At 42.5% G+C, this 23,238-nt stretch overlaps 1 protein-coding gene across 1 annotated transcript in view; it reads left to right on the forward strand.

The window, feature by feature from the left end:
* LOC122790588 (collagen alpha-1(XXVII) chain-like) overlaps positions 1 to 23,238 on the forward strand; it is a 1,538,899-nt gene that overhangs the window by 327,885 nt on the left and 1,187,776 nt on the right. The window contains exon 12 of the mRNA XM_044058114.1: positions 8,983 to 9,036. Within this exon, the coding sequence (XP_043914049.1) occupies positions 8,983 to 9,036 (54 nt within the window). The remainder of the gene's footprint in view (positions 1 to 8,982; positions 9,037 to 23,238) is intronic.

Here is a 23,238-nt window from a genome sequence, read left to right on the forward strand (position 1 = left end):
TGCAAGCTCTCATGTTGGCCAAACCTATCTGATTTTTCACAAGTACAGGGTTGTGTTATGGGCTTATTCATCATTCATGCCAAAAGTTGTGTCTGAATTTACACTGAATAAAGCCATCAGTCTTCTAGAATTCTATCCTAATCTAAAAAACAAAGCAGAAAAGATTCTACTTACTTTGGATGTGCAGTGCATTGTAGGTGCTACCTTGACAGAACAACGCCCTTTTAGAATGCTAAACAGCTGTTTGTCTCCTATACTGTGACTAAGAAAGGGCAACCTGTTTCTAAGCAAACCATTGCTGTCTTCTGCTATTGTTTTCTGTTACTCCCACCATGATAAATGTCTTCCAGGCAAAGTTAAGGCTCACTCAACTAAGGCTTTATCCTCTTTGATTGCATACTGGAAAGAGATGGACCGTAGAAGCATTCTAAAGACAACAACCTGGTCCTCTGTTCATACCTTCACAAAGAACTACAAACTGGATTCCTTTTCAAGGTCCAGAGCAGGCTTTGTTAGACCATTCTTCATTGGCTTCTGGATCCTTCCACCTCCCAAGTAGGGTAAGCTTTAGGAATCTACCCAAAATGCCACAGAGGCAGTGGGAATGATGAACATAGTACAGTTGTGCAAGTCCCCCTTACATGTAGCAGTAGATGCTTGAATTCTTCACTGTCTCAGTGGCAGCACCACTCCCCCGTAGATCAGAGTGTGTGATGTACCTTTAAGAAGCATTCCAGTCAGTGGGCATGTGCATATAAATACTGAGCATGTGCAAGCAAGAGTGCCATTTTGAGTGAGCAGCCAGTGTGAAAGCATGTGTGTGTTGTAGTAAGTCAGTCAGTTTGTTTAAGTTTAATGTTCCAGTCATCCATCCTGATCTGTTTTTGTGTAATAAACTACTTAAACGAACACCCAAGCCCCATTGTCTTATTTAAATACACAAGACGAGTGACATGGTGTCAGAATGGGATCTGAAGTCAAAACCATGAGGCGCACAATCGGTAATGTAATATACAGGAGTGGATTATCCGAACCTCAAACAACTCGCAAACAGGTCAGAAATGAATTCTAGGTACTAAAACTTGCTTAAATGATTTTTTATGCAACAGGTATAAAACGAAGCATTCAAAATGCTCAAAACGAATTTCTAATTAAACGAAATGTTCAAAACTGGGAAATATTGATAAAAATATTCAAACTAATTATAAAAATGTTTGAAACAGTATCCAAATCTCATAAAATGCATAAAAAAGAAAAACGACCATATTTTTTCATAATGTAGTACTTTTTCGCATTAACTAAAGCTATTCAAAGTATCCTGTGTGCAAAGTGTCAGCGAGTGTGTACATTGTTAGAGTACAGTTATTTCGCAAAGCGCAGTCATTTCAAGGAGATTTTGTGCATTTGAATATTATTACAAGTACCTAGTGTGAGTGCATGTTCGTGCATAATTACATGGGCCAAGTTTGTACTCTGCTTCAAAGTAATTTGTTGGCATGGCAGAAGGATTTCGCAGACTCAGTCCACTTGTGTTTGATAACAATATTGCAGAAAATTGGAGAGTGTTTGAGCAAGAGTATATTTTCATACAGGGTGATTTTTCTGACAAAGACACATGTTCAAAGGCATTTTTTTTTGCTTAATGTAGCTGGGTCAGAAGCCATTGAAAGAGAATGTTCATGTTTGTATGCACCTGCTGTGTTTGCAGGGGAAGGGGAAGACCGCCATATTGCGGTACTGGCTGAAACATGGGAAGATCCTGAGTGCTTAAAACGTAAATTTAAAGAAATGTGTAGCACCCAAATACATATTACAATGGAAGGGCACTTATTTTACACAAGAGGTCAAAAGCCTGGTGAAACTTTTACAGCATATATAACTGATTTGAGAAATAAGGCTAAAACGTAATCTCTGTGGTGCATCCTATAACTGTGTAATGCTGTAGTGTGATAAACTAGTTAGATAGGAATTCTAATCCCAGACATGGCAACTATGAACCTATGAACATGCAGATTTGGTGATCTAAGAGATGAGTTGATAAAATACAGGCTTGTGTGTGATGTTAATAATGATGCAGTGAGAAAGATTTTGCTTTGAGACAGTGATTTAACTTGGAGTAAGGCCATTGAGATTTGTCAGATATATAAGCTTACAGAAAAGCACACTAATATGCTTACAAATGAGAAAAGTATGCTTGCAGTGCCTTCCAGTGATAATGTTGATAGTGTGCATAAAACTAAGATGAAGCGGAAATATAAATCAAAGTGGTTCATGGTTGCTTACAAATCTAACACCAACTATAAATTAACAAAGTTAGCTGCAGTACCAAACCTTATTGTTAGCTGTCTAATTATGGTGGAAATCATGAGCCCAAATGTGAAAAGTGCATAGCTTTTGGTCAGCAATGCCACACATGTAAAAAGTGGAATCATTTCAAAGGTTTTTGTAAATCTAAAAGGGCACATTCTTTTATTAAAAGAGAACATTCAAAGAGGCAAGTTGATCAATTAGAAAGCTGCAACCATAGTTTTTATGTTGATGGTGTGTCTGTGCTTGGTGAAACAGACAGTGCAGTAGATTTGTGGGCAAAGAGCAAAGTATTTTGTACTGTTCTGATTAATGGGAGACCTGTATAATTCAGAGTAGATACTGGTTCAAAGCACAATGTTATGTCAGCAGAAGCATTTACTAGCGTAAAAGCTGGAGAACAACTTAATCTGGCAAAGTGTGCGAAGCTTGTTGCTTATCGTGGTGAAGATATTCAAACTGAAGGCAAAATAGTGCTTTCATGTTACTCTGCTGGGAACAGCTATTACTTGCCGTTTTACATAGTCAAGAGAAACGTGCAGTCATTATTAGGCTTCAGAGACATTTTGAAAATGGGACTGCTTTCATTTAATAAGACAGTCCAACATGTAAACTTGAATGATAACAGCTCAAATTTCATCCAAACATTTTTCTGACTATGCTGATATTTTTGAAGACAAACTAGGCAAACTCCCAGTTGTGTATTCCATGAAGTTAGACCATTAGGTAAGCCCAGTCATTAGACCAGCATGGAAAGTTCCATTATCTATGCAGAATGGAGTCAAGGCTGAGCTAGACAGAATGCTGCAACAAGAAGTAATTTATGCAGTAGAAGAATCAACTGAATGGGTATCTTCTATGGTAGTAGCTCATAAGAAAAGCTTAGAGGATATTAGAATATGTATTGATCCAAGAGATTTGAACAAAGCACTAAAACAACCTCATCACTTTGTATGTACAGTCGAGAAAGCTGCTACCATCATGCCAAATGCCACTGTTTTTTCTGTCTTAGATGCAAAAAGTTAATTTTAGCCAATTTTGCTTGATTGGAATCTTCATTGCTAACCACATTCAGTACACCATTTAGAAGGTACAGATTTTTGAGAATGCCATTTGGAATAAAGTCTTTCAACTTGCGATGGAACAATTTTTTTCTGGTTATCATTGCTCAATTATAGTAGATGATATTCTTGTAGGAGGTAGTGGTGAAGCTGAATATGGTAGAAACCTCAGGAAAGTTCTGGAATGTGCTTGTGAAGCGAATCTTAAGCTGAATCCTCAGAAATGTAAATTCAGGCTACAAGAAGTTACTTATGTAGGTCATTTGTTTACCAGTTCAGGCTTACGACCAGATCCTTCCAACCAAATTGCAATTCTTGAGATGCCAGCTCCTGACAATGTCCAAGCCCTACAACATTTTCTTGACATACGCAACTATTTAGGCAAGTTCATTCCAGATTTGAGTCAACTTTCAGCACTGCTTAGAGAGCTGACATGCAAAGATGTATCCTAGCCCTGGTCAGAACAACACCAAAGATAATTTGATGTCTTGAAACAGAAAATTGCCAGTCCCCCTACTTTAAGATACTATGATGTTCACAAACCAGTAACTCTTTCTTGTGATGCTTCTAAGTTTGGTCTTGGTGCATTCATTCTTCAGGAGGGTAGACCAGTAGACTATGCATCGAGAACCCTAACCCAAACCAGGATGCGGTATGCTCAAATAGAGAAAGACCTCTTGGCAATTGTATTTGCATGTTTGAAGTTCTATGATTATATTTATGGTTGACCTATTCAAATAGGGACTGACCACCAACCTTTAGTCACTATTTTGAAAAAGCCAATGCACACAGCTCCTGCAAGATTTCAATGCGTGATGCTCAAATTGCAAAAGTAGAATTTCAGTCTTGTTTGCACAAAAGGCAAACTCCTTTATTTTGCTGGTACTTTATCCTGATTGCCCAGAACAACCACTGAACAGCATGATAATGAACAAACCTGAATTTGAACTCATGGAAGTGAGAAATGTTTCTTCCACACGTCTTGATGAGCTTAGAACTTGCACAGCTTCAGAGCCAATTTTCCAGAAGCTCAACCACTTTATCAGTCAAGAATAGCCTTCAAAGCAATCTTGCTCACCAGTAGATGTGCAGCAGTATTTTCTTTACCGAGATGAGATTTTGATGGAAGATGGTATTATCATGAAAGGTCCAAAAATAATTATTCCAAAATCCTTGCAACAATAGTATATTAAAATCTTGCATTGTGGCCACCCTTCTTTTGGTGAGAGGACTAGTATTTTGGCCTTATTTGTCAAAAGATATTGAGAAGGTACTTCCATCTCGTTCTGTTTGTAATAGCACTAAACCCCATAAACATAAAGAGCCACTTCAGTTAAGCAGGATTTCTGAACTATCTTGGTCAACAGTTGTTACAAATATTTTCGAATGGAATACATACATACATACAAATGTTTCAAGCACGGGCATTAAAGATGCTTGAATTCTTCACTGTCTCAGTGGCAGCACTGCTCCCCCGTAGATCAGATTGTGTGATGTACCTTTAAGAAGCATTCCAGTCAGTGGGCATGTGCATATAAATACTGAGCATGTGCAAGCAAGAGTGCCATTTTGAGTTAACAGCCAGAGTGAAAGCATGTATGTGTGTAGCAGTCAGTCAATTTGTTTAAGCTTAATGTTCCAGTCATCCATCCTCATGTGCTTGTGTGTAATAAACTACTTAAACGAACACCCAAGCCTCATCGTCTTATTTAGATACACAAGACAAGCAACACCCCCACCCCCGATTGTGCATAGTTGAGGTGGGTTTCACCATGTTTGATTCAGTTGTTGTTGGATTTGGTTTTCATATGGTATTGTGGTTCACTGTAAATTTACTCTTGCCAAATGATTCTGGCTTCAAGTACATTGCTGTCTTGCTTTGTGGAAGCAAAAATGTCTAAACACTCACTTCCTTTGATAGCTGAAGGCTTTCCTCTCAAGATATGCTTAGCTAGTCAACTGTCACAGGATGAGAGGGGAAATGGATTACTTTGGTAGATAACCCAAAGTGCCACTGAGACAGTGAGGAATTTGAACATCTACTGTTACAGGTATGTAGGACTTATGCAGATGTTCTTTCCATGCAGTGTAGCTTATTAGATTAATTTACATGGAATTGGTTGTATTTCATTGGCTGATGAAAGCAGATTCAGAGTATGTTCCTTACCATTTCCTTCAGATTGTTTTTTTTTCTTACTTAATCTCATGGACACCCTAAACTCATTAGTGCAACAATATGGATATTACCATGCTATTTTCAGCTTAACAGATCTTTTGGTTACAGAATGAACTAGTCTCTAAATAGCTAAGTATTAGCTTACTAAAACTTTGAATTTAATCAGTTAATCTAGACAAAAGGAAATGACTGGCAAAGATGCTTTACTTCTGATGCATAGCAGTATATCAAAGTTGATATGTCCTTAATGCTACTTTTTGCAGTTTTGCTGTGTAAATATTGTTTTTGCGTGTTTGTTGAGTCCCAGTTATTCATGTAACATTTGAAAAGGTTTTAAATACTTGTATTTGCACTTTTAGTTGTTTGCCTGGTGTGTTATAAAGCTATAGATCTTCTACAAAATGGAGGTGAGGTGTCACTAGGCAGAATGTTTTTCTTTAAGTCAGACTGCATCCATAGCCTAATCTGTTAGTCTGACAGCTACGTAACTTCATGGACTGGGGAAAGCAAAATGGCATAACTTAATGCACTGAGAGCAAAGCAAAACAGCAATGATGAAATATCCTTTGGGCCTCCACTACAGGAGGTTTAAGGTTTAAAGTGTAAAAAGTCATCGGCATTTAAAAGTGATGCAGTTGAAACACTGTTATGTCCTTTACAGGATGGCTAAGGTGTTATTCAGTGAAGACTGTTGCTTGGCTGAGTATTTCTTGCATCTTTTACTGAATGGTTTGTCTGTGTGAGATTTTTACCGTTTGGTTTGGATATTTTATAGGCACCCTAATGTGTATGGACATCAGGCTTGTTCTTAGGTGCTGTGTTTCTAATGTATAGCCAAACCATCCACTTATGCTGTACTGATGAGGAAAAAGCCCAAAACATGGCATATTTACAGCAAGTGAGAATTGACTTTATTGGGATGCACATACCTATAAAGATTTGAAAAGTAAAAAGTTATGAACACTCAGAAGCCATGTAACTGAAGCACTGGTATGCCTTTAAGGGGTCATTTTCATATGTCCCTTGGTCCTCCACTACAGGAGATTTAAGATGTTCCGCAGTGAACAGAAATTGCAAAGAGTGTGAGGCTGGGCATTTCTCGTAGTTTTTACTGAATGGTTTGTCTGTGTGACCTTTGTACCCTTTAGTTGGGACATAGAAACACTCTGAAATATTTCTGGTGGGATTCCCACATATGGAATAGTAATTTGCCCATCTTCATGACCAGCTGTATAATGGTGTGCCACTTTTTAATAATAATTTCAGTGCAGTTTACAAATGTCTTAAGAATGTTATAGATCTGTAAGCATTATATAATTTGGGATGATCCAGGACTGTCATATGCTATTCTTTTTTGTAATCAGCCTGTGCCATACTGAGGTTTGGCCTCTTTATCACAGTTATCCATTATGACTTTGTTTTGTAGAACATGATTGTTTCTCTTTTATTACCTTTCTGTTCTTTTGCTGTACAGTAATTGAATGTTTATCAGTACTCTAGTATGGTCTAATTAATGCTCTTTAAAGTGGTAAAATTATATTTGTACTTAATGTGTGTCATAACATCTTCTTTGCCTTGGCTGTTTCCTTTTTTGCACTGCTCACCACAGTCACTTTGGATATTTTCTTAAACCCTGTGCCCTTTGCCCCATTTTCAACCCCAGAATTACTTCTCCCATGGCATACATTTTCACAGGATTGTTGCAGCTAAAGTTCATCCCTTTATTTAGTTAGTTTTTTTAACCCTTGTCATCAGCCATTAGCTCACCTCCCTGTTCTAAATCCATTTACAGGTGCTCAACACCGGTTCAGTATGTTGACTTCAAATAATATTTGAATCTCTGTTACTAAACTCATATTCATTTTTTGACAGCAGTATTTTGAATAATGTTGACCCAGTTACCAAGTATTGTGGCTTCCTGCTTAAAAATGCTTTAGTTCTTGAAAGGACTTCTTTTACCATTGTCTGAAATCATCCCTTTATCAGTTTCTTACCAGTTTGACCATGCTGTCCCTCATAGATCACTGACACTTGTCATCTAGTCTCTTGTGCATGATTGTATCAGACAGTTCCTCAGGTTCAGATTAATAGTACCTGCTGAGCTTCCCTTAATGAAGGCTCCTGTGAACCACTCAATAAAAGTCTAGTAGGGTTAATCTCACTTTTTTTTCAAACTTGCTCTTGTTCCCATTCCTTAATCGGGTTCCACTAAAAAGAAGTGAAAAAAACATTACAAACACCCCATACAAATGCTTTAGCTTAATAACTTCTTAATGCCTTTTTCAGGCCCATAAAATTAGGCATCACAGGTTATAGAAACAATGTTCCACCCCTCTCCCCTTTTTGGGGGTGGTGCTTGTCTGTACAGTATAATCAGAGAGCCTATGCATTCTGTGAAACTCTCAGCTTATACAAGTGTGATCTCCAGTACTTTAGGGGTGCATTCTTTAAAAAAAAAGGTTTGAGCCAAGAAGAAAACAAGTCCCACAGTTAAAGCATATAGGCCAGGACAAGAGAGAGCATAGCAGAACAGAATGTTATCTGAACAAAACAGTCCTTAGAAACATACAAATGTGCCAGTTCAAAATCCTTTGAATGCACACTGACCCTTTAATTACTTTTACAGGTATATATTAATGCATTCAGGTCAATAAATCAAACTCTACTAGCTATAGATAAAGATCTGTGAAAACGAACACTCCATTATCACCCATCTCCTTATACTTTCCTTTTTGCACCTGCTGAAATCTGTATAGAGGAAACCTGTTGTCTGTTAACACCATTTCTCTCAGAAACATCATCTTCACTTTTCTTTCTTTCTGTCTTCACCTCACCTTTTACTTTTCCTGTCATGCATCTGAACAGAGCCTTAAGATTTAATGTTACTTTTACCTTTCTTACTCTTATTTTTGTAAATCATTCATGTCACTAGCACAGTACCAACATCCCACTCTCTGTCACAAAGTACTCATGTTTTGTTTAGACACATAATGTGATTGTATCCTTTTTCTAGTAATGTAGCTCACTCTTAATTCTAATGCCTTTGGCATTTCATATCATGAAAGATATCCCCTTATCCCTTGGTACCCTCAGCATTATCCTTCTCTTAGAAACCACTTTTGTGTGCTACAATTGCTTCTGTCAATAATCATGCACATGTAATGAAAATGAATAGTATCAGGTAATACAAAGTCCTACAAGAAAACTCAGTAACATAGCCAAAACAAATAGTAAAAGGAAGTACTTATGCAAAGGGGAAGAGCATGTGGTGGCTGTATACAGTAAGTTCTTCTTTAATAAATCTCACAGTGATTTTGATTTCACTCATACTTGGAAATGTTGTCTTTCCCATTTGTGTTACTTGTGACTTGTGTAATCCAAATCATTCAAAAAATCTTGGCAGTCTTTATAATGTGTGTGTTTTTTTTTCTTTTATAGGGCTCAGTTGGGCCACAAGGATCACCAGGACCTTTAGGAGAAATTGGACCAAAGGTACAATAATTCTAATGTTTTATAGGGTCATTAATTGCGATTGTGGTATATTGCTCTGAACTGTATATGTTAAGTTGTCTATCTCGCCTTCATTCTTGCTGGATGGGTTCGGAGCCGACCTCGGCTCCGACTCGGCCACTCTAAAAGCTCGAGAGTTGGTTCCACCGGCTCGAGGCTCCCCTTATATCCCACAATGCTAGGCGATAGTTACCTCAGATCTCGTTTGCCGCTACAGCTTCGAGGTTGGTTGCTTCTACCGGTTCCTGGTGAGTGTTAGCTTTTTCTTCTAAAAGTTACTCTTTTTTCCCCTTTTTAAGTTAAATTCTTCCTAGATTAGTGTAGATCATAGAACTTATCCCCGACCCTAATTTTTCCCGTTTCTTTATTAAAAGAACTGTTGATTCTCCCTTTGGGCCTTTGGCCTTCCCTTCCCTAGGGAGTGTTTGTGTAGTTTTACTTTAATTTTTTGGTACTTAATTTTTAGTGTTCTACTAAAATTATTATTTTTACTGACAGGGTATAACTTGTGTGTTTGGGTGTGTGTTTGTGTACACCTGTCAGTTAGGGATATGTCAAAAGAAGCAAAGGTCTCCGGATTCAAGAAGTGTGATGCGTGCTGTCAGAAAATGTCTCTGACAGACGCTCACACTTCTTGTGTCTATTGTCTGGGGCCTTTGCACCTGCAGGACTCCTGTGCTGTGTGCCATGGCTTCAGCCCCAGGGTCCTGCAGGAAAGAAAAAACAAGTTGATTCTGAGAGGCTTGTTGAAGCCAGAGGATTCCCTGTCAGTGTCAACAGGGAAGCCCTCTAAGGCATTGAGGTCTTCGGCTCCGGCTTCTGAGCCGAGACCTCAGGTTGTTCAACCTTTACCTTTATCGGCTCCGGCTGGAGCCGATAAGTCTCAGTCCACAGTTTCTGTGGCTTTCTCGGCTCCGGCCGGAGCCGAGGTTATCGAGGTACCCGTGTCGGCTCCGACAAGATCTTCGGAGCCGACAACTAGAAAGAGGTCTAGGTCACCTTCTCTTGGCTCCGTTCATTCGGCTCCAGGATCTCCCCTGCTGTCTGAACGGAGCCAAAGGTCTCATTCCTCTAGGTCATCGAGGCTGTCCGATCATGACCTTCAGAGAGTGGTGAGTCGACTACTTAAGTCCGAGGCACTAGCCCAGATGCTTCAGAGCCCGACTCATCAGTCGGTGCCTGCCCCGGTCCATCATCTCTTTCCACCTTCCTCTCTTTTGAGTTCGAGCCGGGTCGTGTCGGAACCGAGACTGTGGTTGCCGGGCCGAGACAATTGTCTTCGGCTCCGTCGTCGGCTCCGTTTTCTTCTTTGGAGGAATCTCGGCGCCGGACTTCCCTCGTCGGCACCGAGGGGGTGAGTGGCATCGGACCCTTGTCCGACCCCCCTCTCCCTCTCGGTGCTTCGGCGCTGGTGAGTTCGGCTCCGACATCGGCCTCGGAGCCATCACTGTCGGTGCCGAGGGGTTCTTAGCTCCTCGGAGCGGGGACCTCTGGCTCTGCCTGACAGGGGTGCATTCGAGGTCATGCGGAGTGTGTTAGAGCCTGGCTCTACTCCACAGTCGGCTCCATCAGCCCCTCCCTCGATGCTGCCTCAGGGTAAGTCGACTCACTCTCTCATCCCGGACCGCAGAGAGCCAGCTCCTCAGGAGCCCCCTGTGGGGATTTCATCCTCTTCCGAGGCCTCTCCTGATTTGGCAGAAGAGCCCCCTCGGAAGAGGAAGTGCAAGAGGAAGCACATTGACTCACCTGAGTCTATCACGTCAGACACAGATCTGGATGATTCGGAGGGTTCCCCCCGTTCCCCTTCTGAAGATGTCTCATTTGCAGACATTCTGGAGATCCTGAAACAGAGGGGAAATTGGCCAGCCCTCAACCCTTCGGTGGACGAAGCTGGGTAGCTTGAGGCGTATGGCACTCGTCCTTCCACCTCCTGGGTGTCCCCCCCCTTCGATCCCCTCATGCAGGTGGTTGCTAAGAAGGCATGGACGGCTCCTGATTCAGTGGACCCCACTCCCAGGAGACCCTCTAAATTCATCACAGCTCCATCAGACAAGCAATTTTTATCAAAAGGAGTTTCTGTGGATGCTATGGTGGTAGCTGCTGCCACAAAGAAGGAACTGGCTGATCCTTCAGTGCCTGTCCATCCACCTAACAAGGAATCTAGGTCCATGGATAGGTACGGGAAGCGGATGTTCTCCTCAGCGACATTTACCATGCGTTCGCTGAATTACCTGTGCCATTTCACTCGTCTTCAAAGGGACTTGATCAAGGAAGCGAGTGAGATGTTAAAGGATCCTACAGCTGTGGGTTTCCAAGATAAAATGAACATGCAGCTGGCTACCCTTAATTCCATATCTAACTCCTCCATGCGCCTCCTCTCTTATGCGGCCGATGGAGCGAGCAGAGCCGCAGGGACAGGTGTAGCCTTACGTAGGCACGCCTGGATGTGGCTGTGCAATTTTGCGGACCCTTTCAAGACGTCTTTCACGAACTCCCCTTTTGATGGATCATCTCTCTTTGGTCCTCAAGTGAAAGAAACCCTGACTAGGTGCGAGACTGATGGCAAGACCCTTTCTGCCGTCGGAGTCCGTTTTTCGACTCCTTCTAGGCCTTACCCCAAAGGCCAGAAGGGTGGGAAGATGTGGTTCCGTAAACAATCTCAAGGGACTTCGCCTGGCGACAGAGTCGTTTTCCTACCAGAGGCAGAGGTGGGAATAACAATGGTAGACGTCGCCCTAGGGGCAGGGGGGGTCCGCAGAACCAGGGCAATCGGGAAGCCTTTCCTGACAAACCCTTTCAGCATCCCTGAGGTGTTGCCCGACTGCCCATCTTCGGAGGCAGTCGGGGGAAGATTGTCACTGTACCCAGAAGCCTGGCTATCCCTGACTCAAGACAAATGGGTACAGTCCATCATTTCCGAAGGCTATTCTATCCCCTTTCTTCGTTTTCCAAATCAGTCAAAATCCCTTCCAGATGTTCCACCCGCTCAAAGGGATATAGCAGCTTTGGAAATTTCAAAACTGCTTGCAAAAAGAGCAATTCAGTCAGTGCCAGCAGACCAACAAGGATCCGGAATCTACTCAAGGTTCTTTTTAGTTCCAAAGAAAACAGGGGACTGGAGACCGATTTTGGATCTCAGTGTCTTGAACAAATCAGTCAAGAAAACAAGATTTCGGATGGTCACGCTGCAATCCATCCTTCCTCTTTTGGGAAAAGGAAACTGGATGTGCTCTATAGACCTTCGGGATGCGTACTATCACATAAAGATGAACAGACGCTCCAGAAGATTCCTCCGCTTCAGGCTGGGAACCAGTCATTTTCAGTTCAGGGCCCTGCCCTTTGGTCTCACCACTGCCCCCCGGGTGTTTACCAAATGCATGGCAGTGGTAGCTTCTCACCTGAGACGACAAGGATTCCAGGTGTTTCCATATTTGGACGACTGGCTTCTCACAGCTCCCACCAAGCATCTCCTTCTGATGGCCAGAGATTATACTTTTCGCGTTTGTCAAAAACTGGGTATTTCAATAAATTGCGAAAAGTCTGTTTTGTCGCCTTGTCGTACTATTACCTACATAGGCGCAAATTTAGATACTATAAACATGTCTGCAAGGCTAACGAACCAAAGGATATCAGACATTCACAAATTGGTGTCACTTCTTCTCAACAACAACAGAGTCAAAGCCAGGTTGGTTCTAAAGGTGTTGGGAATCATGGCAGCGGCTATACCTCTCCTTCCATTGGCCAGATACCACATGCGGATCCTTCAGTGGATGCTTTTTACCCAATGGTCATACCAGGAACTTCCAATGTCTCACACCATTATGATCACGCAAGCGTGCAAAAATCATCTCATGTGGTGGATGTCTTCCCCAGCTCCTGTCGGAAGACCATTTGTTCCACCTCCTCCGGTTGCTACTCTGACAACGGATGCCTCCCTGATCGGGTGGGGGCATTATCAGGGCAGGACAGTCCAGGGCACATGGCAACCAAACGAATGCCACTTGCACATAAATGTTCTGGAGATGAGAGCAGTGCTTTTAGCGTTGCAAGCCCTTCAAGACTCTCTTCCCTTGGGAACAATTGCAATCCAGACAGACAATATGTCTGTAGTGTGGTACATCAACAAACAAGGCGGAACCAGATCATACCCCATGTGTCGAGAAGCACTCAGACTGTGGCAATGGGCGATTTCTTCTCAGCGTTTTCTGATAGCAACGCACATCCCCGGGAAGTCCAATCACATTGCGGACAAGTTGAGCAGAGCCATACTCATGCCTCACGAGTGGTCTCTGAAAGACTCTGTAGTGAGAGAAATCTTTCTCAAGTGAGGTCAGCCTTGCTGCGATCTTTTTGCTACTCCCCAAAACAGCAAGTGCAGAGAATTTTTCACTCTATTCCCTTTACCAGGCCAACCCAGCAGGGACGCTCTAGTCCAAGTTTGGCCCCGGGGACTTCTGTATGCATTTCCTCCTTTCCCACTGATCTCTCAAGTAATACAGAAAGCTATCACTCAGAAGGCCTCATTGATCCTCATTGCTCCTTACTGGCCTCGACAAGTGTGGTTCCCCTTTCTACATCGATTTCTTTTGGAGCGACAGTGGAATCTGGACCTAGTTCCAGATCTTTTGATCCACCAGTCGGGTCAGTTTCATCGCTCCCTCCCCTCTCTGAACCTCACTGCTTGGTTCCTCCAGTTCCAACCGTAGCCAGGCTTCCTCAATTATCTCACTCTGTTAGAGATATATTGATAGCTTCCCATAAATCTTCCACTCGAAAGATTTATTTGAGTAAGTGGAAACGCTTCTCATATTGGGCACAAGGAAAGGACATAGATCCTTTCACCGCCTCCATCCAACTAGTCCTTGATTTTCTAGCTGAACTCTTCCATGCAGGTTCATCTCCATCTACTCTTAAGGTTCAATTGGCAGCTATTTCTAATTTCCATGTGGGCATTTCTGAATCTGCCCTAATGTCCCACAAACTTTGCAAAGCCTTTTTGAAAGGAGTTTTTCTTCTCAGACCTCCTGTAAGAAATCCTCCTTCTCCTTGGGACCTAAATTTAGTTCTTGCTTCTTTGATTCTTTCCCCTTTCGAACCTGCAGCTTCATGTTCCTTGAAATTATTATCATGGAAAACTCTCTTTCTGGTGGCTATCACATCAGCTAGAAGAATTTCAGAACTTCAAGCACTCAGTTGTCGTTCTCCTTATCTTGTGTTCCATAAGGACAGAGTTTCCTTACGAACTAACCCGTCCTTTTTGCCTAAGGTGGTTTCAACATCAAATCTGAATCAAACTATTGACCTCCCTGTCTTTTTCCCAGAGTATTCAAATAGGTCTGAACAAAAATTACACTGCCTGGATGTTCATCGTCAATTAAGGTACTACTTGGATAGGACGAAACAATTCAGAAAATCTGATCAACTGTTTGTCTCCTATCACGGGAAAGCAGAAAGGGACTTTCAGTTTCAAAGGTATCATTATCCAGATGGCTAACATCTTTGATTTCCCTGGTATATGAAATTAGACAACAAAAATTGCCTAATAAACCTAAAGCCCATTCCACCAGAGCTTTGGCTACTTCTTTAGCCTTCCAAGACAGACTGCCTATTGACACCATTTGTGCAGCGGCTACTTGGGCTACTCCTCACACTTTTATTTCTCATTATAAGTTGGATTTAGCTTCTAGGCATAGAGCTAATTTTGGTTCCACTGTTCTCAGGAGTCTGTTCCGTTAGGCCACCGGGACAAGGTGCTAGGGACGCGGTCCCATCCAGCAAGAATGAAGGCGAGATAGACAACTTAACATATAGAAGTTATGTTCTTACCATAACGTTCCATGTTAGTTGTCTTCTTCTCGCCTTCTTCTTCCCACCCTCCTTCCCCTGGCCTGGACAGACCTAGAGGAGTTGTGATCGTGACCTCTCTTTCTACCACCTCTTTCTTAGTCATATGCTATTATGCATATTTCTTGGTTCAGGATGTAGGTCACCCTTTTTCTTCCTGTTGTTAGAGGTGGATTCTGTTTTACAGTTATACTGTTACTGTTATAAGCTGGGGTTAGCTTACAAACGAGATCTGAGGTAACTATCGCCTAGCATTGTGGGATATAAGGGGAGCCTCGAGCCGGTGGAACCAACTCTCGAGCTTTTAGAGTGGCCGAGTCGGAGCCGAGGTCGGCTCCGAACCCATCCAGCAAGAAGAAGGCGAGAAGAAGACAACTAACATGGAACGTTATGGTAAGAACATAACTTCTATTTTTGCTCATATGCTAACTGCTTCATGTATTGATCCTGATGGTGTTTTGGACCATATGAGAAGCTGTTACTTAAGAGGTTCGGCAGTCTGTAATTTATTTCCCATGAATATGTGTAGATGTCACTGAGCTTGATAAATGACTTCCATTTCACTGTAATGCTACGTACATGGTAGAGTGCTTGTGAAAATGATGATAAGTGTGAACAATATGGCTAATGGTGGAGTCCAGCTGTGCTGCCCATAGCAAACATATCTGATCTGGAATGTTATCTTCTCTTAACATTGTGGTGGCATTTGTAAAATTGCAGGTTTCCAAACACTGCCATGAAATTCTATTAGAAATAATCTTCTAATATCTTCATACCTGCCTGTATAATGATATGCTGCTGCTATCCCTGTAGCATAAGCCATCTCAGACATTATTGCTACATATTATCCAAAATGCTGTGCTAAGCCTTCCATTTTCCATCCATATTTTGACATTGTAAACTAAGTTTTGAACTAAATAATGTAGCATATTCTTGCATCTGTAAATATATATGTTTTTAACATTTGCTGGTATCTGAAAATATGTTTGTTCATTTCTTATGTGATCCTGTTCATCTGGGTTGTGGCTGCAAGTGGTCTGTTTAGATCAGAGCACTACTCCAGTATATACAAATAAATAAATAAACGCAATTGTAAGTAAAAGACTAAGAATGCTATTTCTTTGCTGATGTTCATAAATATAAGCAGTGGAAGGGCTAAGTACACAAAACTATTTTTCACAAAGAATAATTGCATTTGAATATGAGGTTGTATCAGAATTTACCCAAAGATGATTGCAATATTCAGTCAAGACACTAGGTGTAGATTATTTATTTTTATTTATTTATGTACCCTTTGTCAACCCAGTTAGTCTCACTAGGCTGGCTCCTTTTGTGGGAGACCAGAAGTTAATTCCATTGCTTTGAGTTGGGACATTATTGTCATGTTAGCCTCAGGTGCTGAACAGGACTGTGCATGTTAGTTACTGAGAGACATATCCTTCTTCTTAGACACTTACCTGCAAATCCTGAGGCATTTTACAAATACTCTTCTAATATACAAGTCCTGTATCAGATGTAGTACAGTCTGTGAGAATGATTTTTTTTATAAATTTCTTCTGATACAAGGTCTGATTCAGGTGCAGTGGCTTTTGCAGGCACTAATACAGGAACAGTTAGCAATAATTTTTCCAAGGCACTAGGCATTGGCTAGATATTCATCATATTGATCACTGCTGCATTAGCCTAAGATATATGGGTTGCCAAGAATATAAAAGCCAGACAACTTACAAAGCTTCAGGGCACCTTCTACATGCTCAAACCTTTAGGCAGCTTGAGTTGAGCTGCCTAAAATCACAGGTTTGAGCACCAAGCCCTTCAGAGCTTTCCTGCTGTTGATGAGAGAGTCAGATATTCCCACTGTAACTGAAACATGGCTTCATTCCAGTATAAGCAACTCTGAAGCTATCCCACATTGGATATCCATCACAATTCTACAAGAAAACATAACTGCTAGGTGATGTCAATATCAATTAGTTAGACATAACCTCTAACTCCCCCTACATGTGACATGAATTTAATACGGTTTCACGCAAGTAATTAATAGTCCCACACATTATAAAAGTACATCAAATTCTTTATTAGACTGAATCTTAGTATCAGACCCTAGCAAATTCACCACCACAGGTACAATGCCAGAGTCTTTTAGTACTATCTCTGTATCTGTGCAGTCAGACATCTTACATATCTACTTAAACAGCATGTTTATAAAACAACACTCAGCCTGTCCAAGTTTAATCCAGAAATAATCATTACGATCCTATCATCTGATAAGTTGCACATCCTAAAATTCCTTCCCTTAAATGATGCTACAAATGAATCCAATACAATTTCCTAAGAGATTAAAAATAAATAATGCAGTCTGGCCATCCAAAAAAAAGAGTAGAATGCTACTGCAGGACAGGCAAAAAGGTTGGAAAGAATGGCAAAATAGAAAACACCACAGTATCTCAAAAACTTCAGAATGCTCTGCAACTGCATTCAAAGCAAATAAATGAAGACAAAACCTATATTGTAACAATTTTCAGAACAATAGTAATTACAACCCTAAAAAATATGGGCCAGCCATTAAAGAAATCTTACATCCTGTACACAAATTCAACCCTAACCCCTCTCCCAATAACTCACCACTCCAAACTGCAATAGAATTTAACTATTTTTTCATAGCTAGTATAGCCTCCGTAACCAAGAATTTCCCAATATCCAATCCCAACCCTGCCCAGCAGCCACATATCAGCACACCCACTTTTGCCTTCAAACCTGTGCCCATATCCTATATAGGACTACTCTTAAACTCAATCCAGGCTGTGCTTCATCTGGTGACCTTCCAAGTGAGTAGCTTAAAACAGCAGCTGATAGACATGCCTGTCGCAGTCCTTAATAAATAGGTCAATCCAGAAACCCCATGTTCCACCTCTTTGGAAAAAAATCACACATTATTTCTGTACACAAAAGAGGAAATACAGCAGTCATCACTAACTTAAGACCTACAGCAATCCCCCCTTACAAAATACTTGAAAAATATATTCAAAAACAATTGTTCTGTAGTCCTATCTCACCTTCATTCTTACATACGGGTTCGGAGCCAACTCGGCTGACTACAAAGCTCAAAGTCTCTCAGTTGGCTCATGGCAAGGTAGGTATCCCATAGTGCACTAGTAAGAACCTCCAGATCTCGTTTGCCGCATCTACGAGTTCAGAAGTGCTTCTTTCTTGGCCGTGGCTAATTTGGATATTTTTCATTCTTATTCTTATTGATATATTGGCATATAACTTAGTTTTCATAGCTTGGGTAATAGTTATTAGTAGGTAGTAAACAGAAGTTTGTTTTTGCTATTTTCTGTAGTTATTGTTGAGAACTTGTTGGCTGTTTCTAGGCCCATTTTGTTCTTTGAGTGGTATCCCTCCTGTGTGCTACTTTTTCAGATATTTTCTATTAACGTAGGTCCGCGTTTATGTTAGGACCTTTTATTCTAGTATTGTTTTTCACTAGAATACCTTTTTGTGTGTGCAGCGTTGTTTACTATTGGCTAATTTTTACCCTGTTGTTTAAAAAAAATTACAGTTTGTAGTATACTTGCTGACTTAGCATTTCCCCTTTTCTGTGACAGCTAGGTCAGTTTAAGTTAGAGGACCTAGTCCTCTATTATCCCTTTCTGGTGTAGTTCCTCTTCAGAGCTAGGCCCGTTTAAGTTAGAGGACCTAGTCCTCTGTTTTTGCTCGTCTGTCTGCATGTTATATTTAGCAGGGCTAGGCCCGTTTAAGTTAGAGGACCTAGTCCTTGGTTGTATTTCTTGTGTGCTGTTTTTCTTGTAGGGTGAGTACCACCTCTCTTCTGTCTTTGATAGTGTTTGGTATTAGTAAGCATGTCTAAGGAGTCTAAAGATCATAAAAAAGTGCCTTAAGTGCTCCCAAAAAATGTCTATAACTGACTGGCATAGTAACTGTGTTTACTGCCTCGGCGCCATTCATCTGCAGGAAACTTGTTCTTTCTGTCACTCATTCAGCTCTCGAGTTCTCCAAGAAAGGAAGAACAAGCTTATCCTGAAAGGTCTCCTTAAGCCTTCCTTTGAGGAGGATTTAGCCAGCTCATCATCCTCACACTCCAAGTCTCCTTCTTCAAAGAAAGAGAAGGTCAGGTTGGCCAAGAGACATTCTCTTGCACTGACTATTCTGTCTGGACCTCCTCAGAAAGTTTTGATATTGGACAAGCCTTCTACCTCTTCGGCTCCACCGTCCTTGGAGCCAGTCAAGGTTATAGATATTGACATGGCAGTGTCGGCTCCAAGTTTTTCAGAGCCGACCACTGAGAAATTGCCTTGGAGATGATCCAGAGAGTTATTGCCAGTCTCCCCAATCTTACAATCTCCCATATTGCAGAGATCTAGGTCGCCTACCCTGTCATCCAGATCCTCCAAGAGCCTTTCAGAAGAGGATGTAGAGAGAGTAGTGCTTAGACTCTTGAAGTCATTTGCTTTACCATAATTGTTGCTGGCTCTGACCCAGTCAGTTCCAGAGCCATGTAAGACCATCCCCCCTGTTGCTGTTCCTCCTCCGAGCCATGTTGGTCCTTTGGACCCAGAGCTTTTGGTGCCACTTGTGGTGGAACCCTCGGTTCCAGCACCCCTTGTGTCTGTCTCGAAGCTGAGTTCCATTCTGACACCTTCAGCACTATCTTTGGTGTCTAGGAGCCGAAGCTCATCAGTCGGCCCCGACAGGGACGCTTGGACCCGAACTTCTTCAGTTCCAAGCCTACCTCTTGGTGTGTTGGCTAGGTTGAGCTCGGATCCTACATCCATGTTGGAGCCGATCACTTTGGAGCCAAGGGCTACTTCCGTTTCCTTGGAACCGGGGCTGTCCTCGGAACCAGAGAGATCTGCATTCGAGATGATGAGGAACGTGATGTCCAGGTCATCAGCTCTGCACAAGGGTACCGATGCACTTCCCCCTCAAGTACCGACCTCTGTCTCAGCACCATCTCTGTCTTTCTCAGCAGCAGAGACCCGCAGCCTCAGGAGCCCCCACTGGGTGGCCCCCAGTCTTCTGAGACCTCCTCAGAATTCCCTTCTGAGGAGCTTGCAAGAGGAAGCATGTAGACTCCCCGGATGAGTCCATCACCTCAGACACTGACCTCGAGGAGTCAGAAGGCTCCCCTTCTGATGAGGAGTCAGTGTACCTGAAGGCTTTTGGTTCTCAACCTTCAGCCTCTTGGGTGTCTCCACCTTTTGATGAGCTCCTGGACCTAGTTAGTTGAAAGGTGTGGGAAAATCCTGATGCCTTGGAACCAGTCTCCAGAAGGCCCAACATATTTCTCTCAGCCCCCAAAGACAAAGAGTTTTTGACCAAATGTATATGCCCGTAGATGCCATGGTGGTGGCGGCAGCCACATAGAAGGAATTAGCAGAGACTTCTACATCTGTCCATCCACTGAACAAGGAGTCTCGAACGATGGATAGATACGGGAAGCATATCTTCTCTTCAGCGGCTTTAACACTTAGATGGCTGAATTACCTTACCCATTTTACTAGGCTTCAAAGAGATCTCCTAAAAGAACTAGGAGATACTATCCAAGGTACAGCAACTGAAGGAGTCCCTGAGAAAGTTACTGCACAGTTGTCTACTTTAAACTCCATTGTTAACTCCTCCATGAGGCTGATATCCTATGCAGCAGATAGAGCGAGTAGAGCAGCGGGTTCAAGAGTTTCCCTTAGGAGACACTCCTGGATGCGCTTATGTAACTTTGTGGAGCCTTTCAAATTTACTTTTACTAATGCCCTCTTTGACAGTTTCTCTTTGTTTGGACCAAAGGTAAAAGATACACTCACAAGGTGCGAGCAGGAAGGGAAAACTCCTCTCTGCCATGGGAGTATGTTTTTCCGTACCTTCTAGACCATACCCCACAGGTCAGAGAGGTGGCAAAATGTGGTTCAAGAAATCCCAGAGATTTTTCCCGAACGCACAAGGTGATTCCTTCAGAGGCAGAAGAGGAGGAGCTAATGGTAGACGTCACCATAGAGGCATGGTGGGTCTGCAAAACCAGGCTGGCCGTGATTCCTTTTGTGGTTGTCCCTATCAGTGCTCCCAAAGTGGGGCCCGACTGCGCTTCTCTGGAGCCAGTCGAGGGTCGCTTATCTTTCTATCCAGAAGCCTGGCTCAGCATCACCCAAGACAAGTGGGTATAACGAATAATCACCAGTGGATACTCCATACCCTTCTTTTTCCCACCTCATACCACCAAGAAGATCCCAGATGTTCCACCCAATCACAGGGATCAAGCAAGCATATAAATTCAAAAGTTGCTTACAAAGAGAGTCATCCAAACCGTCCCTGCAGACCTGATAGGATTCGGAACTTACTCCAGATTCTTTTTAGTGCCAAAATGAACAGGGGACTGGAGGCCTATTTTGGACCTCAGCAAATTAAACAAATCAGTGAAGAAGTCCAAGTTCCAAATGGTAACTCTGCAGCCGATACTCCCTCTGTTAGGGAAAGACAATTGGATGTGTTCCATAGACCTCCAAGATGCGTACTACCACATCAAAATGGGCAGAGCATTGAGGAGTCATTTACGCTTCCGGCTGGGAGCCAGTCATTACCAATTTTGTGCTCTGCCCTTTGGTCTCACCATAGCCCCCAGGGTGTTCACCAAATGCATGGTGGTAGTGACAACTCACTTGAGACGTCTTGGATTCCAAGTGTTTCCATACCTGGACGACTGGCTCCTGACCGCCACCACCAGGCATCTACTTCTACAAGCCAGGGATTCAACCATTCAGCTCTGCACCTAACAAGGGATTACTTTAAATTGGGAAAAGTCTGCCTTGTCGCCATCTCAATATGTGACTTTTATAGGTGCAGAAATAGACGCAGTCACCATGATGGTTCATCTTCCCGCAGACAGAATTCAAAATCTCAGACGACAAATATACACCTTACTTCCTCAACAAAGAGTCAAAGCCAAGACAGTGCTGAAACTTTTAGGGACCATGGCTTCTACCATAACCCTAGTTACACCAGCCAGACTACATATGCGAATCCTTCAATGGCTACTCTTTTCTCAGTGGTCTTTCCAACAACTGCCTCTGTCTCACCATATTCTGATAATGGAATCTTGCAAAAAGGACCTTCATTGGTGGACTCAGCCCAATCAACTAACGACAGGAACACCCTTCCTTCCTCGCCAACCCGTTGCTACTGTGACCACGGATGCCTTCCAGATAGGGTGGGGGGGGGGGCATTATCTAGGCAGGACTGTCCAAGGCACATAGCAAGATCACGAGGCTTGCCTGCATATCAGTGTCCAAGAGATGAGAGCAGTGCTACTAGCGTTGCAAGCACTTCACGACTTTCTTCCTCTGGGGACGATAGCAAACCAGTTGGACAATATGTCAGTGGTATGGTATTTAAACAAGCAAGGAGGAAACAGATCTTACCCCATATGTCGAGCAGCTCTTCGTGTTTGGCAGTGGGCAATATCTTCCCAGCGCTTTCTAGTAGCAATGCATATCCCGGGGACAACCAGTGTAATAGCCAGCAAGCTCAGCAGGGCAATCCTGATGCCTCATGAGTGGTCTCTGAATCAGTGAGTCACGGAGCAGATTTTCCACAAATGGGGACAGGCTTGTTGCGATCTGTTTGCCAGCCCAATCAATGCCAAATGCAGCAGCTACTTCTCCCTTATTCCCCCCTCTGGAGGAGACACCCAGAGACGCACTTGTTCACAATTGGCCTCCGGGACTTCTTTATGCATTTCCCCCCTTTCCACTCATATCGAAAGTGATTCAGAAAGCAAAGTCCTTGGGAAGCAGAATGATTCTGATAACTCCTTACTGGCCTCATCAAATTTGGTTCTCCTTTCTCAGGCCTCACCTTTTAGATGATCCATAGACTCTGGACCCAGTTCCAGACCTCTTGACACACTTGTCAGGCACCCTTCACCCCTGCCTCTACACCCTCAACTTGACAGCGTGGTTGCTCCACTTCCATCCCTAGTCAGGCATCATGATTTTTCACCTGCAGATACCCATATCCTCACATCTTCCCACAAACCTTCCATGAGGAAATTATACTCTAGCAAATGGAAAAGATTCTCTGTTTGGGCAAAAGAGAAAAATGTAGATCCTTATACAGCATCCATTCCTTTGGTATTAGAATTCCTAACTGAGCTTTTTCACCAGGGATCAGCTGCTGCTACAATCAGTGTTCAACTGGCAGCAATATCCAGTTTCCATTTAGGACAACATGAGCCTAATCTTATGGCTCACAGATTGTGTAAGACTTTCCTTAAAGGCACTACCTAGCTAAGACCGCCCGTTCAGGAACCTATGTCTCCTTGGGATCTAA

This window comes from Protopterus annectens, chromosome 16.part0 (assembly GCF_019279795.1).
Source record: "Protopterus annectens isolate FY-2018-M chromosome 16.part0, PAN1.0, whole genome shotgun sequence".
In the NCBI taxonomy this organism is placed as follows: Eukaryota; Metazoa; Chordata; order Ceratodontiformes; family Protopteridae; genus Protopterus; species Protopterus annectens.